The sequence below is a fragment of the Hylaeus anthracinus genome, unplaced genomic scaffold, assembly GCF_026225885.1.
Source record: "Hylaeus anthracinus isolate JK02 unplaced genomic scaffold, UHH_iyHylAnth1.0_haploid 11994, whole genome shotgun sequence".
Taxonomy (NCBI): Eukaryota; Metazoa; Arthropoda; class Insecta; order Hymenoptera; family Colletidae; genus Hylaeus; species Hylaeus anthracinus.
This window is the reverse complement of record NW_026534341.1, coordinates 2,941,872-2,959,102: the sequence shown is the minus strand read 5'-3', so window position 1 is coordinate 2,959,102 and position 17,231 is coordinate 2,941,872. Positions and strand designations below refer to the sequence as shown.

General features: G+C 32.5%; 2 protein-coding genes and 2 long non-coding RNA genes across 5 annotated transcripts; 3 read left to right on the top strand and 1 right to left on the bottom strand.

Annotated features, from left to right (window-relative positions):
* Positions 1-1,446: 1,446 nt before the first annotated feature.
* LOC128888750 (KICSTOR complex protein kaptin-like) lies at positions 1,447-3,838 on the top strand. Its single transcript, XM_054145860.1, has 8 exons — positions 1,447-1,695; positions 1,778-2,019; positions 2,103-2,368; positions 2,475-2,641; positions 2,728-2,900; positions 2,979-3,057; positions 3,118-3,409; positions 3,519-3,838. Exons 2-8 carry the CDS (start codon positions 1,815-1,817, stop codon positions 3,588-3,590), a joined length of 1,254 nt encoding a protein of 417 aa, XP_054001835.1. The 5' UTR covers positions 1,447-1,695; positions 1,778-1,814; the 3' UTR covers positions 3,591-3,838.
* A 392-nt stretch (positions 3,839-4,230) lies between these two features.
* Positions 4,231-11,228, top strand: LOC128888730 (tetratricopeptide repeat protein 7B). Its single transcript, XM_054145822.1, has 15 exons — positions 4,231-4,518; positions 5,290-5,441; positions 5,560-5,728; positions 6,170-6,226; positions 7,894-8,046; positions 8,344-8,476; positions 8,560-8,696; positions 8,769-9,007; positions 9,135-9,323; positions 9,401-9,579; positions 9,655-10,094; positions 10,172-10,410; positions 10,502-10,606; positions 10,705-10,796; positions 10,873-11,228. The coding sequence occupies exons 1-15, from the start codon at positions 4,395-4,397 to the stop codon at positions 11,003-11,005; spliced, it is 2,541 nt and encodes an 846-aa protein (XP_054001797.1). The 5' UTR covers positions 4,231-4,394; the 3' UTR covers positions 11,006-11,228.
* Positions 8,053-14,035, bottom strand: LOC128888773 (uncharacterized). The gene is made up of 3 exons (XR_008460331.1): positions 12,874-14,035; positions 8,557-8,725; positions 8,053-8,411 (listed from the first exon to the last, which is right to left on the bottom strand). It is a non-coding gene; the product is annotated as an uncharacterized LOC128888773 (long non-coding RNA).
* A 2,321-nt stretch (positions 14,036-16,356) lies between these two features.
* LOC128888779 (uncharacterized) lies at positions 16,357-17,231 on the top strand. Of its 2 annotated transcripts, none has more exons than XR_008460337.1 (3): positions 16,357-16,495; positions 16,590-16,725; positions 16,781-17,231. It is a non-coding gene; the product is annotated as an uncharacterized LOC128888779 (long non-coding RNA). The 2 variants fall into 2 exon arrangements; XR_008460336.1 differs by having other exon boundaries at positions 16,357-16,511.

Genomic DNA, 17,231 nt, shown 5'->3' with positions numbered 1-17,231 from the left:
GAATTCAAATTGTTTCGTTTTAATTAAGAAAGTATCAAACATGTAAACATGTATGTCTCTATGACGATAGAGACGAAAATATTTGTTGCATTTTTTGCGGTTAATATACGTAATTTTTTTTATAAATACACAAACTCTTATATTAATATAAGATTATAATATTAAAATTTTATATACAAAATACTTGCATTTGAAGATTTACGATTATCTGGATATTTTCTCGATATAATAGATAGACCAGATATAATATAAATTTTTAGTAACCTAACCCAGACCTTATAATATCGTATTAAATAACTGCTTAGTTTTCAGGTATTCAGTGATTTGGAGTTTTTCTCCGTTATAATTACAAAAGGAGCAAAAGGTATGCTCGTCAAATCAAAGAAAACTTTTGTTATCGCGTGCAATATATTTGTGGATTTTAAACAATAAAGAAAGGAAAGCATATATTTTTCATTAGATATTTATTAAAACCGATATTTCGATCAAGTTTTTCGTGGTCTTTTATTAAACACAAGGATGAATCCAATTACTTCACAGTGTCGATAATTATCGACAAACGATTACGTTTCACGTAAGTGAAACCGTTGACGTAAGAGAAATATCGCATTTGGTCTATATAAATGCGTGAGATATATTAACTTCTGCACGATACGGATCATAAGGGCAATCTATATGTTTTTTGCAAAGTCCATACATAAACGCGCATTCACTACCTTTAATTCTGTCAGATTCGATGATTGATTGTTTAAACTTTCTCTCAGGGGCCCATTTTGTTTGTTAAAAATGATCAAATCCTATAGTTTTTTACTTTACGTAAAACCTATAAGAAATGAAGATTTGAATACAGGCGCGATTGAACGGTCATCCGTGCGAACCAATCAGAGCATAGGTAGAGGCAATATGGCGTCGTACTAACCTATCAAAGTACGCCAAATACACACATCTTTATATACTCGTATCTTTTAAACTATTGAATTCTCAAACTTTTAACTTGCATTTTCGGACTTTTCAGGTCAAAAACTATAAGATCTGATAAACTTTAACAAAAAAAAAAATGGGCCCCTGACATGAAGTTCAGCCCTATAAAAGCACACCACGAAGGGGAAGGGGAAACACAAATCATTGGTCGAGCAAATACTATACTAGACCATACTCGACTCAACAATTTTATCAATTTTATACACATAGTGTTTTAAATTTTAATTGGGCAGAATTAAAATTAGTGATACGTCTCATCAGATATATTTATTAAAAATTTATTGGAATTTGTCAACAGTTTTCAAACTTTTAAATGCAAACCTTTTTAATTTACGCAAACATTCAAAGATACGGAATCTTATAAAAACGATATGTCTGCACTTCTAATTTATAACAATGTAGAAATATGAAATTAAAATAAAAATATTTTTGTCAATGATTTCGTTCGAATAAATGCTGGTATATAGATTTGGGACATGTACCTATTTCAATTTATGCCTAATGTGTATTTATTTAAGAATCTTATAGATCGCTTTATTTAATCTTTACAGAAAAAAACACTTAAATTTCGTTTCATGAACTATTCAAGACATATCTTTGCGGTAGAACTCATACATGAAATGAATCTTGTATTCCTAACCTCAAAATTTAGTTATGAATCTGTCAAATGAAACATTTAACATTAGCTGTATAATATGAAAATAATACAAAATTGTAGGTATTTAATTTTAGTGTCTGAATTAATGTAATGTAATACAAATATAAACAAGAGTTAAATATCATGACACTGTCACAGATTATTATGATTTAATATTTAAAAATTTGAAGGAATCATGAGTAACTTGATAGATGCCCATTGGTTTCCTTTAACCTCGCAAGGAAATATATATTCAATGACAAAGTTATGTTCCACCAATGGCTCCAACAAGGTATTAGTGGCTTCGTTAAAAAGAAAAATATATACTTGCGAATATCATCTGATGCCAAATCTACATTTAAGACCATTGGTTAAGGAACTGCTGTTTACATACATTCCAAGTTTGTAATCATAAATAACAATGTATTATTAAAATAAAATGAACAATTATTTTTACAACTACATAAAACTTATGTATTACCAGGTGGTGCAGAAATCATATCCATCGATGCTTATAATAAATCCGATACAGGTGACGGGTTTGTGATAGGAATAACAATAATAAAAGTAAGCACAGATACATCCGTGGAGAGATATTTAAATATATATACAGAAGGTGGTGCAGATGGAGAAGGAGAAGAATACAGTTCCATTGAAGCTGTAGCACAAAATTGCCTCATGGTAGAATTAGCATATACTCCGTATCATTTATACCATACTATACTACCACAACAAAATTCTTACAGCGAGGTAACTTCTTTGTTACCCTAACAAGACTGATCCATTTAACAAAAGAAATATTCGAAAATTTACAATGTAAATTTAAGATAGAATTACAATCTCTCTAAGATTTCAGGTTGTCTGGTTATTGTCTGGAAGTGATTATAAAATCCATATGATCAGGGAGGATAAATTAAACCATGGTTACAGTGAATCACCAATTGAAAAATATTTCCCTGAGTTACATGATCTTCAAGCAATTACAATATGGATTAATATTTACTATTATAGCAATTATAACTGGTATAATTCTAAATATTTCTCTATTAATTGAAGTATAATAAATTACTCTGAATTGTAAAGATTATGCAAAATTTAAATTCGTTTAGGAGACTGACTGTAATTGGTTGCGAATGCGGTTTAGTGAAAGTAGCTATCGTTAATGTCTTAGAACTGAAAGTCCGTCGAAGTTGGAAATTGCGATACGCCGCACCTATTACCAGTGTATGCGTATTTTCACAACAAAATAATATAACAAAACCAACTTTTATCAACTCTAAAAGTAAATACTATTACATTAATTATTATCTCGTAAACTATCAAAAATTAGAAAATGATTCTTATATAATACTTATTACAGGCTCAAGTCATTCTTTGGATGATAAAGAAACAAAATTAAATGTTCTCATTGTAAATACAAGCTATGCTGTTGTTTTTATGTGAGTATGTTAATTTTACATTACATACAGCGACAGTTCATAATTTATTTGTTTGTTTAGGGATATTTTAAATAATGGAATGGAGGAAGACATAAGATTAAATGGTAGCGAAACATCCGATTGCATTTTGTGCTCTTGCATCGCTGATATCAATATGGACGGTCAAAATGAAATATTGTTAGGAACTTACGGCCAAGAAATTCTAATATTTTCCTTGGTAAATGACACGTGGGAATTGACTGTTAGAAAATTATTTGATGCACCTGTACATTCTATATGTTACATGGACATAACAAACGACGGAATGAAGGAACTTATCGTTCTTACACAACGTGGGGTACATATATTACAGGTATTAATAGACAATAATTAGTTACAATGATTTATTATAATGAATAATAATATTTCATCATATTTACAAGTACGAATTAAGAGGATTAAAGTATAAATATGAATTGCAGCACAATATTGCAGATGTTAAAGATAAATGGAGAAAAAGATATCAAAAGATAATTGGAGGAAATAAAACATAACTTGTATATATAATTTCCGATTGCCATAAGGACAAATCGAAATCAATTTTAGTCCACGAAGATCGATATAAATAAATATAAATAAATTTTTATACCGAAGATTAAAAGAGTATATAAATGTAATATGTATGTATATGTATGTATGTAAATATGTACATTGTCAAAGAGGAAGAATCAAAGTAAATTTATTTTTATCGTTACCGTATACGTATGACTCAATGACTAATAAAGTATTGAATAGTAAAATTTATTGTTTGTTTTTTTCTCATAACAAAAATTGAAGAGAATACAAGAAATAAATTCAAATGGTTGTTAGTAAAATCTTGTAGTATGGAAATGATAAATTAAATATATTTAAACGATAATGTTACGTTATTTAAAATTTAATTGTAATTATTTGTTAACGAACTAAGGAATGAACAGATAAATGATACTTAATTAATCGCCTACTAATTTATATATTCAAGGTAATCGAAAATGTTGTAAATAAATATAATAAATATTTACAATATCTATGTCCTAACAAAATAAATGGAATATTTTCATTATTACGCGATCTGTAAACTGACTTTTACGTCAGTATATTCAGTCAGTATCGTATCTAGATACTTTATAGAATCAATGACGTGACAGACAGTTCAAAATAGTTTCGCACGTGCTCGAGGCGGAGTTTGTCATTCGTTCGCTTTTACGTGCTGCCTACGCTCCCAACATCACTGATGATCGATATATTGCATTACATCTCAAGGAACATCACAAAAGAACGTAACATCTTGTCCGATTCTTTTTTTCACGTGAATTAGAATGACAAGTAAAAAAGGGCACATATTTCGAATTGAACAAGAAATCGATAAAAACCGTGAGGAAGGAAACTGGAAAAAGGTTATAGAATTAGCGGAACATCTGAAAGTACAATATCCAAGCAATGGTAAATAATTAAATATTCTTTATTTTTGTTGATGTTTTAAATGATAACACGCTTGTATCGTAATAACGAATTTTTGTTGAAATGTACGATCGAGTTTTATAGAGTTTAAATGTCACGCCACGAGTTTCATAACTTGTTTGTATGAAAAATTTGTTAAGTCACGTCACGAATTACACGAGTGAGGCCAAACGTAATTGCTGTAAAAAAGTGTATCATTCAACATTCAATTTTTCATTATTTAAAAATCTTCTGTATCAGGTTCTCGAGATAAACGAAATTCTGTTATCAGTGAATTATCTGTGGTTGTAACACCCACTGACAACTTGCTCATTAGTCATGTGAATACATATGTCACTTACAAATGTATTCAACCGATTGTGTTTAATTGTAAAAGGATTATAAGATATTGTATGTTACATAAGATAACATGTTTGATAAGTTTTGTTTAATGAAATTCTGTATGATATCATTTGTATTAAAATTTTTAGTTTGTACCTTTTTTATTGCTACCAGATACATAACAAACTTTTAAATAGTTATTATTTGAAAATTTAGAGCGTTAAGCGAATTAACTTAATATAGTTTTTTTAATTTCATGTAAACACAGATAGGTGCAAAGATAAACATAAAATAATATTGGATTTTTCAAACAGTACCATTTGAAGTAAAAAGAATAAACGTATTACTGTTTTACCAAATGTTTATACAATAATAAAGTAATATTAAACAATATTACACTGAGAAATGAATATGAAATATCTTTAATTCCAGAATGTTTAGCAAACTTCCTATGTGGCGAAGGGAGATTAGAAAGCTTTTTAGAACAAAATCCTCCCGTAGATGCAAACATTGGAAAAGCAAAAAATGGGCTAGCTGAAACTAGAAGGTATTTACTTCTTGCAGCGAATGAAAAGGATAAACAGGTGATTATGATACTGTTTACAGTATAATTTTTATGTTTTATTTGATTTAAAAACTGTTAGACCACTAAGAAAGCAGTCTGTAAGTAGAGTAATAATATATATGTGTTTAAAATTTTAGGCTTTAGTTGTATTAGATGCCCATCTATTGCTTGGAAAGCTACACTATGCGATGGGAATGTACGAAGAAGCCATAAACCACTACGACCAAGCTGAACTACATACTCTCACAGAAAAACAATTGCCTTGTCGTAGTCTACGTATTATCGCGGAATCATATGCAATCAAAGGTATACATTAAATATTTTTGAAACTACTTAGTATCTTACTAGTATGTACTAGTGCATCATTACTTCCGATATCACATATAACAGCTTGCCGTTTAAATAAAGGAATGACTTATATTTAATACAGTTTGGTGTCTTACATATATCACTTAACAATTGTTTTTTAATAGTTCTGTACTTTAGATCATGAAAATTCATGCTGAATTTGACAACATGGCACTCAGTGTAGATTTTCTAACAAAATTTAAAAGACTGCATTTTTTTTTGTTTCTTATCGACAGTTTGTACTAAGTATAAATCTTCTTATACCCTGGCCCAAGGTAACGCCACATTCAAACACTGGTATTTATGCGATGCGATGATTTCTGAACATATACCTTATTTATTTAGTATTCTAGTCAATATATAATTTAGAGAAAGAAAGATTGTTTACTTTCGAAACAGAGAAACATTTATCCTGCCGGAGACTGCGCATTATAGCTGAGTCATACGCAATTAAAGGTTTGTATTTTGCTTCATTTTATTTTTTCTTATTTGCCATCTATAAATGTATCACATTTTTTCAACTTTACCTCGATCAGCTATCATAACATAAATGTATGCTTCATCGCCATGTAAGTCATCTTTCTTATGTGATAGTCCAAATTAAGACTTTCTCTTAGTAAATTTTAAAGAAATTGTAATAACTTATATTAATATGTATTTCATTTTCAATATTACAGTTCCCGAGTTACGCGGATTCGTAGTACGCAGTTGTGCACCTATGTCCTTGTACATACATATTTGGTATGTGTGTATGTTTTTGCGTATGCAATAAAGTATTTCTTTAATACAGAAATTTGCACGGATCTTTTTAACTTTCAATCACTTTTGTAAAAAAGGTTGTATACTAAGCGCACTGTAGAAAAGAGAAAAACTCCGTAGAGGCAAAAATTTCTAATCATACCTGGAAAAAAATTACTCGATACAGCCCACATTACCTCTACCAAACTATCTTGTTATTCTTAACGTGAGATCGATCTTTTTTTCTTTCTATAACATATCGTATATACCCAATTCGAATTACGCAAAAGATCCATGGCTTAACCGCGTAAGTCGGGAACTTACTGTATTTCTATGTTTAATAACTGTATCTATTGTAAGAATTCACTATGTGAAACGCAAAGGCAACATATTTTTTTTATAAAAATGCAATGTTACATATACTCTAACACAATACGATGTGATGGTACTTTTAAAAGTTGGCTTTATGAAAAAAGTAAACAGTTTTAATATGAAGTACAATTTACAGAAAAATAAATAATTATTCATGTTTTACAAAACAATTTTTGTAATTTTTATTTCTACTTTGTATGAAATAATGTAAATTTGGGACATATAAAAATAAGTATTATGTGAAATTGTCTTTTATTATAGTATAGAATATGGTATTTAAGTAGTTTTAAAACTTTATCAAAATTGATAAAGAAGATGTTTTTCTGCAAAGCTGAATGATACTGTTTCATTAATGGTAATTATACTTCTTCATCTCCATTATGATTGTTTGTTCAGCTATGTCTTTACCCAGCTTTGTACTGTGATTGCATGTTTGATATAAATTCTGTTTTTCCTCTCATGTTGTTAGCTTGTTGTATGTACATTGAATGTTTCATTGGTTCTATGTAGTATGCACCAATTAAATATAGAGAATTTTGTTATTGTATAACACTTTATTGCATCAATTTTATACAGTAATTATTAATATTTAATCAAATAATTTGGTTTCAACAATTCCTAAAGAAATTCCGAAAAATTGTGTCCTACTTTTCGTTTTAGAAGAAAATGTAATTACTTAATAATTATATTTTACAAGTTGTTGTTTAAAATGGAGGTATACTATGTGTTTTGTAACACCCTATTTATTCATTGTAAATGTTATTATTCATATGAAATGTATTTATGTCTGATGATATCGTCATTTTCATACATTTTTTTGGCATAAATAAATATCATTGAATACAGGATAAATTACAAAATAAGTTCACAGCGAATGGTATTTCTATTTTTTATAACTACAATTTGAATATATTTATAAACTTTAATGCTGAAAAAATGTAATTTTTTTGTTCTCTGTTGGCTATACTAATTTTTTTTTAAATCCTACAATTTTCTTCATTTATTCGTGGTAGGTCTTTGCCTGGAAAGGTTACCACCAAATTCCAAATCGAAATACAAAATAGCAGAATGGCAAGAACAGATCATCAGATGTTACGAAATTGCTGGGGATTTGACACTGGTATATTTGCAGGAGCAAGACAAACTTGCGATGCAACACCAAAATGGTATGCTCACCATAAATAGTAACAATACAGATGACGTAAATTGATTTTCAGTACATTGTTCTCAGTTAATTAATGCTAATTAATACTGTTATATCCATAATTCGTGAGTATATGAATAATATATTATGATAATCAGTTATGACTAATAACGAATATCTAAAACAAAATCAATAAATAACATTATAGTATCATATTCACTTTTATTCGTATAAACATTTTTCAGTTAATTTTTTGATGTTAGTGAAATGTCACGGTATATTCATAGTCTATATACATATGTATTTTTTTTATCAACAGGTACATATTCGTCTTCTCAATCTTCATATGTGCCTACAAAGCATGTTGGACCAATTCTGGAAACAGCACTGCAAAGGGCACCTATTCTGTATATTCAAACTGGTAATATTCAAGCTGCTATAAATCGTTACAGGTAAATCATTTTTCTTATTAGTATGAATATAAAAAATAACGAAGTAGCATAAACTTAATATGAAATTGATGATAACTTACAAGGGAAATTTTATCTGCTGTGGAGTCTACTACGACTCAAAGTCTTCGAGTTACTCTGACAAGACAGTTGGCAGAGGTATTAATTCGAGGAATGAGTAGTACCGAATACAAAACTCCAGGAGCACCAAGCGATGCGACAGGTAATCGTGAAATCCTCTTAGCAATTTAACTAAGAAAGGTGGCAAATTAATATTCATATGAGACTTTTTCAGAATCACCATGGAAACCAAAGAAGTACTTAGGCCCTAATATGTTTGTGCCAAAGAACGAATACGAGGAAACCATATTATTATTATTGATAAGCGAAGCTATGGCAGTCAGAGATGCTGTACTTAGTCAATCTCCAGAATTTAAAGATGCGAGAATACATGCTTTCGAGAATGCCACTGCGATATATGACCTTCTCACAGCAGTTGTTGTGAGGTGGAGTCAAGTCGACTTGCTATATGAGGTTGATATAAATAAACAATTCGTTCAGTGTTCATTTTTTAAATAAAAGACAATTATGATATTTATTACTTACTAAATGTACTCTGTGATGTATTTTACAAATATAATTTAACTTTATATTCTGATAGTCGTTCGAAAGAGCAATGAAATTCTCTCATGAGGAAGCGCATGTATGGACTCAGTGTGCATTGTGCTTAATCAGTATGGGCAGATATATGCATGCGTATAGAGTTTTAAAAGTGGTAGCAAGGTTATCACCACAAAAAGTAATGCCCTGTCTTTTAGCTGCGAAGCTATGTTACGAACAATTAAACATGGTAAGAAATATTCTTTTAGAGTAGTTTCTCGACTTTGCACGAGTAGAAATATTTTAATCGCATAACATTTTCAATAGGTAAAGGAAGGGATCGAATGGAGTCAAAAAGCACTTCAAAGGGAAACTGCAAGTTCCCAAGGAATGCAGTCTAGGTGTCACCTATACATTGGAATTGGGCACAGTATACTTTCTGCAAATACCATAGTAAAATTGGATAAAAATTATCACACTAAAACAGCTTTAGAATGTTTTCAAAAGTATGTACTTTTTAATATGAAATGTGAAACGAGTTAAATATTACAAGTTATATTAATGCACATTTCGTTTAATAGAGCACAACAATGCGATCCAAACGATCACTTGGCTGAATATTATTTGGCTCACGAATACGCTATCAACAGACAAATTAACGATGCAATGATTCACGTGAAAATTGCATTGAACCTTCGAGCGGAACACATTCCATCACTGCATTTATTAGTATTATTACTGTCGGCTCATAAACAATATTCAGAAGCGTTGCGTTTAATTAACAGCGTATTAGAAGAATATCCAGATAATTTAAATTTCCTTTATGTCAAAGCACATCTCGAATTACGAAGTATCGGCGGTGAGCAAGCATTATTTACCATTAGACACATGCTTCTGCTTTGGAAAAATCTGTACGAAGACCAAACTAATGCTAATTGCAATGAGCAACACAGTGAAAAACGCAGCGAAACCAGAAGCGTTTTTCAGCTATATGCTTCTGAAATGTCTGACAAAGACTCCAGTACGTAACGAATAAATCGGTTGTTTCTTAATTTTTCAAAATTAAACACTTTTTATAAAGGATAATGTTTCAAATAGGTTCTCTGCATGCACAGTCACTAGCTGCTTCAAAGGTGGAACAAGCTTTATCCGAGGTTGCATCTTCACTTAGTTCGTTTACACCCAAACCAGGACCCCAAAGAGCATGGTTGTTACAATTGCAGGTCTGGTTGTTACTCACTGAAGTATACCTGGTCTTAGATCAACCGAATGGCGCTGTTCTTTCTTTACAAGAGGCTACCAATATTTTTCCATTGAGCCATCACATTATGTACACCGTGGGTTTCTACAATTGTATAATTCTATTTTGACGATGTACTTTATTAGAATATCAATATAATATGCAGTAGGAATACTTTCATATTTCAGCGGGGTCTTTTACATGAATATAAACTGGAATATACAGAAGCAAAGCAGTGTTATCAGAATGCTGTTTCGATCAATCCGTCGCATATAAAGAGTTTACAACATTTGGTAACGTTTGTTCTTTTTATCGAAAAATTGTTATTGTTGAAATAATAATTTCTGTATGATTTCGTCAGATGTTACTTAAGGATTGTTTATATTATTAGGGTCTAATTTATCACTATTTGGGAAGTCAGAGATTGGCTGAAAAAACATTAAGAGATGCAGCAAAAATTGATCCAAATTCACATCAAACGTGGTACGAAAAATTACTTTGGTAAATGGAGATACTTTCGTAAAAATGTACATTACATGAAATTTCTTTATTTTTTTAGGTACAATTTAGGAAAGGTGTTGGAATCTGTTGGCGAAGTAGAAGCAGCAAGTGACTGTATGGCTACAGCATTGGAAGTAGAAACTACGAATCCAATATTACCGATTCTCTCGATACCAGTAACCTTCGAATGATTCAGAACTTTAATAGTTTAATGCAAGTTTCAAAGAAATCACAATGGTATTCTACAACATTGACATTTCTTTACCCTTGTGGCAATTGTACCTGCTTACCTCTACTGTTGCACTGTTACAATATTGTATAAATAAATGGATTCGTTGAAAAGTAATAGAACGGTACAAATAATTTAAGAACAATCACTGTAATTAAAGTTCTAATAAAGGAACAATTCTAGGACACGTAATATTTATTCAAAACTGTCACACTAAATTGAAATAAATATTATTATAATTTGAGTAAAAAATGACGAAACTCTACAAAAATGAATAAAAATTATTAACATTTTGCGTAGAATAAATAATATACACGACAAAATTTATTTCAGAAATTACAAAATTTGTAGAACAATCTGACTAATCTATTGATTTTGTAAAATGTTTTAAAAATTATTTATTTTTTAGTTGGTCCATTTACTGTGTTCCTGTATACACTTGAAATGGAAATAAAAAAATTATACATGTTTTTAAATATTGGAAAGGCTTAAAGACAATGGTAATATTAGGAATATAATTTCGCAAAAAAGTTAGTTTATTGAATATTATCGTTCGACAGTACGTACACATGTTATATGGGAAAAGCGAACAAATGTATTGACCCGCCTAAGTTATATCCGTATACGCATCTTTATAATTTATTTTGGTAGAAATATTTTTATGTTGGATATCGATTGATCAATGAGAATTCCAGAATATTTTCCAGGACTGCTAACATTCTCAATTTAAAACAAAAGTATGTATTTCGTAAAAATGTACTGCAAAAACTAGATAATTGAAGTACATTAAGATAACACGGGATGATAAAACATAACGCATAATGTGAATATTTTTTTATCAAAATAAATATTAATGATTATTTATTTATACATTTTCTATTTTTAGAAAGACCGAACAATATCTAAAATATTATACATATTAATTTCGATTACGTACTTTTGCACGTCGTCTAGTTTCTTATATAAATCGTGATAAAAGAATTGTAGCGAATAGGAAGTACATAAAAATATTTATAATCAATGATTTAAGTAACAAATATAATATGTATATATATGTGTACGTATATGTATATATATATATACATATACAGGAGAAATATACATATATATACTGATATACTGTATACATATACAGATATACCAAAATATTTATAATCACAGATTTAAGTACCAGATAGCTATATAGGGCAATTATGAATATTGCGTAATTTCTAAACAAAATCAATACGTCGTAACATTTCAGTGTACCCGATGGAACGACAAAGTATAGTTAAATTTAAAGAAGAAAAAAAAAACATTACTAAGAGATTACATACTTGGTTTTGTACGATATAATTATCAAAATATGATGCAATACGAAAGCGTAAAACGTTCTTGCAGTGCTCACGCAAGTACACATAATTTTCGCGACAAATCGATGCGTTTATTAAAGCAATGAAGTATGTACGTAAGAACGAGTTCCTTATATTTATTTTACGTTAAATAAATATTAAGCATAAAATAAGACACCGTGTATGACACGTCGAAAGCATAACGTGACATACTATTTTAACGCGGTGTCCGTTCGATAAAACAATGCCTATCGATCGAATGGAATTCGCAGGTTTCGTTCGAATACGATAAAATGTAAATATTCATATTTTCGTACGAATCTCGTCTATAATGAAACCGCAAGGCGATCAGAAGTCGTATCGGTTCGATAATCGAACGAGCACAGCGTTTTGCGTCGCATTTCTTGCTAAATTAACACCAATTAAACGCTACATCGATAAACGTAAGGTATAAAATTAACATTCTTTGCCGTGACACCCATTAAATTCCCTTCCTTACCGTTAATCGTGAACGCCGCTGTGCGCTTCTCCATCCCCCCGGTCTCCGTCTCTTTTTAACGAGATTACCAGTCACCCTGTCCTCCTCTATCGCGTGTCGCATTGCGCGTTCATCGGTGCGCAGGCTCGCTGCAACCTGGCCACGGAAACTTTTTCGAAAAGCCCCTGCTTAAAAGCGGGCCGGCCCTTTTGAGAGACTACGTCATGAATCCATACTTTCGACGTCCTATCAGCCCGCTGGCATCGATTTTTCCTGGTAACGATGCCCAAAAACGGCCTTCTCCTCGCGGTTAACCCCGCGGAACGTCGTACCGCGTCACGTTTAGCGCATCACGCATCTGCAGAGCTTACGGCTATGCGTAATACAATCGACCAACTATTATCGTCTTACTCTTCTTTCTTTCTTTTTTTTTTTTTTTCCTCTTCACTTTCCCGGCTGTTGTAACGATGCGAAAGCATTGCTGTTGTTCGAAATTCGGAACGATACCGTTTTCTCGATATTTTCGCTGATGCGGCGGCGGCGGCGGGGGGAGGGGGCGTACAAAATCGAAAAACAACCGATGAAAATATATAAGTTCGAATCTTGAGAGTGGTTTGAAAGGAAATTTGTGAAATTTGGTATGATGGTTTCTGTAGAATATATCCACGGGGTATGGAGGCTACTAAAATTTTTGGGAAACATGACATTGTTGCATTTATATACGAAAATTATGAAATTTTTTATGATGGTTTCTAGCCACGGTGTATCGAGACTATTGAAATTTTTGACAAAACAAAATTTCTGTATATTCATAAATATACGTTGACATCCCTTTTGCCGTATATCGTTTATTAAACAATTGTGAAAATTTGATATATCGATTGCTGAATGTAGGGCATCGATGTTATTCGATTTTTGAGACACGGGAAGATACTGACTTAGGGATATTTTGTTTCATGACGTATTCTGAAGAGGAAAAAAGAGCTTTGAGCATTGAGCTCTATCCTAACTGGAGTGTGAACTCCTGTAGGAGGATGTAGAGGCGACGGAGGTCCGAGAGAAATGCAAAATGGGTGGTTCCGGTATTATCATATAGCAAATTTATTTGTAGAGGGGGAACAAACGTACGCCGTAACATAACCTATCCGAGCATCGCTGAGCATTGCCGAGTGAGTTACTTTCAGATTTTTTTCCGCATGAAATTGGATAAATACAATATAAATTGAATTGTGACAAATAATAAAATTTAGCTCTATACCAAATTGTATATGTTTGTATGATCTAAATGATATGATATGTAAATTATGTATACTATTTCATTATTATGTCATTATTATTAATGTTTCTATCGTTTTATATATAAATAAAAAGGAAATAAAGTTCAAATCTGTACATAATTAATCTGTAAATAATTCCTAGTGTGCCGCGAAATTCAAATAAAGGGGAGTCTGTTCTCCCTCCACACATAAATTTGCTATAGGATAGCAACACCGGAACCACTCATCTTGCAACTTTCTCGGACCGGCTTCTCTCTCGCAGTTCACACTCCAGTTAAGGATAGAGCTCAATGTTGACAAAACCCTGAGCTTCGAATAAATCTGAAGTTGGCCTATACGTTTGTCTCGTTTCCTCATTCGAACATTTCCCAATGAAAGAAACGAGACAAACACATCGGCAAACTTCGGATTCATTCGAAGCCTAAAGTTTTGCCCATCTCTGTCTCCCCCGGTCTATCCGCCATATCTCTGCGGTCACAAGATGATAATCGCTATAATCGAGTTTACATCCAGCGTCGATTCAATCCGTTCGGGAGAATTCCTCATCAAATTCTAATGCAGTCTTCGCGAAAAAGTTTTACGTTTACGTCGCAGTGAATAACCCAATCGATCCCTCCTCCCCTCCACCCATCCCTCCGTCGACGCATTGTAAATCTTAATTCAACGGAAATCAGAATGTCTGGCTGGCGGCGACGGGGGGGAGGGGGAGGGGGGTGGGCAAAGTAAAGGAGAGGAGGGGGTAGGGGTGTATCGATATTCGTAAACTCCGTTCGTATCTAATAGATAATTAACAGTTTCGCTAGTGGCCGTGACCGATATGCGGTAACGGCGTCGCACGATGCCTGCGATATCAATAATAAGCGATGAGCATGCGTGCGGGCAAAAAAGAACGCTACGGCGTTATAATGTAGGCACGTAGCGGAAGTGACGGGTACCTCGACGCCAATTTTTTGAAAGTGTACCAAGGTCACCTTGAATTTATCAAAGGAAACTACGGCACAAAAGCGGGGACAGACCAATGGGAGAGCGAATGCGGTTCCGCGTCGCAGAATCCTCCTGCGAGATATCCTAGAGCGTAGAGGGGGTTGAAAATTCTCGTTCCGCGTCCGCGGAATTTCCTCGTCTAATTCTGATCGTTTACCGGGCTTCTTTGCATGGAAAGAGAGGTATATGAGAATCTTTAGTTTGTTTCGGTTATGTATCGTAGGAAAGGTGTCGACGAATCCTTGTTGTCTCAGTTTTCTATTGAAACGACTGAAAAATTTCGAAATACAGGGTGTCCTAAAAATGTTGTAACACCTTGAAAGGTGTGGTTCGGGAGGTGATTTGAAACAACTTTTTCCTTAGCGAAAATGTTGTCCGAGGTTTCGTTGAGGAGATATTAACGGAAAACACTGACCAATCAGAGCGCGAGTATGCCGATGGAATGGCCGCGGTAGCGTATGAGCGCGGCCGCCTAGCGCGCAGCCACGCCCACTGCTGGCGTTCCACCGGAATACTCGCGCTCTGATTGGTCCGGGGTTTTCCGTTAATATCTCCTTAACGAAGCCTCGGACAACATTTTTGCTAAGGAAAAAGTTGTTTCAAATCACCTCCCGAACCACCTCTTCCAATAACCTCCAACATTTTTGGAACACCCTGTATACTTAAATTAGTATATTCAATATTATTAGTATTTTATTACTAAAATCTTGCCTGTGTTATATGTTTAAAGTTTGCATGATGACTCACTGAGAGCTTTAATTTAGTTCCATATGTATGAGCCGATTCGAATAAGAGAGGAAATTAATCGCACGCTATTCGTGGTTCGTGAAGCTGAATAATTAATCCGAATCCAAATAAATGGTTTTCGAAGGTCTTTTATCGAATAAACGGAGACCGATGGGTACATAAACGAGAGATGATTCGAATCATCGTGAGAAAAAACGTATATTGAAATACGTGTATTAAAATTTATATGGTTGATGTAGTAGTCATGCGAGTGACGAAGAGCCTTAGAAAAACCGTGATACGGACGGAAGACTGAACACCTTACTAAAAGGATAGAGATTCGAATCACGCGATTGTATTGGTCGATTAGTTTGAATGCGATCATCGTCTGACGCGCGAGAGAAAAATGCGAATGACGAATCCACGATCGTACATGTATGAGAAAACGGAAACGCTTAATAAACTAATTGTTACTGTTGCGTTTGCGTTTGAAGGTTACAACAGACGGTAAATTTTTATTCTTAAACATGGCCAGCATCGTGCTCTAAAACAATACACGATTTCCAACGACATTTGCGTTAAATTCGTATTAATTTACTTGATACATTACTTGATTTTCTGTAGCTGAAAATGAAGCTAGTCGTGTTTCTATTAAAGTGATGTATTAATTTGGTATTACTACTTATAAAATTTAAGGTTCGTATCCAGGTGAAACATTAATGTCGTATCGCAGAATGTGTTCTGTTGTAGGGTATGACTTCATCATCGCGATATTGTTTTCGAAACATCATTCATGTTTCCATGTTTGGCCAAGTGCGACAGATAATGTGGATGTTTAACTGATTAAACGGATTACGGTGGCTACACCTTAGAAAGATTCTCGGAGGTAGCTATTTTTTTAGATAAATTTTATCGGGCTATTTTAATGAGAAAATTTCCAGATAAGATGAGCAATAAGATGATACAAACAATTACAAGAAAAAAAGAAGTACAAGGTTCAGTTTCAAATAAAAACGTAACCACAGTGACAATAATAAATTCAAAAAATCATTTTCATATGTATGCAATATATCAAATAATTTTTTGTTACTTTAATTATTAGTTTCATTCAGCAAAGTATATCAATATCAGAAACGATAAATGCATACTAATATAAAATACTTTCACGTTATTTAAATTACATGTTACATTATATTTGTGTAAGTTTCACGTTATATTATGTATTACGTGTATTAAACGTATCTTAGTTAACGCAACTCGTTTCGTTTCATCAGATTTTGAATAAATTTCCATTCGTATACAAAATCACACGCTTTTCCATCATTAAAATGCGATCGTATCTATACAGGGTGTCCCAAAAATGTTGGAGGTTCTTGAAAGGGGTGGTTCGGA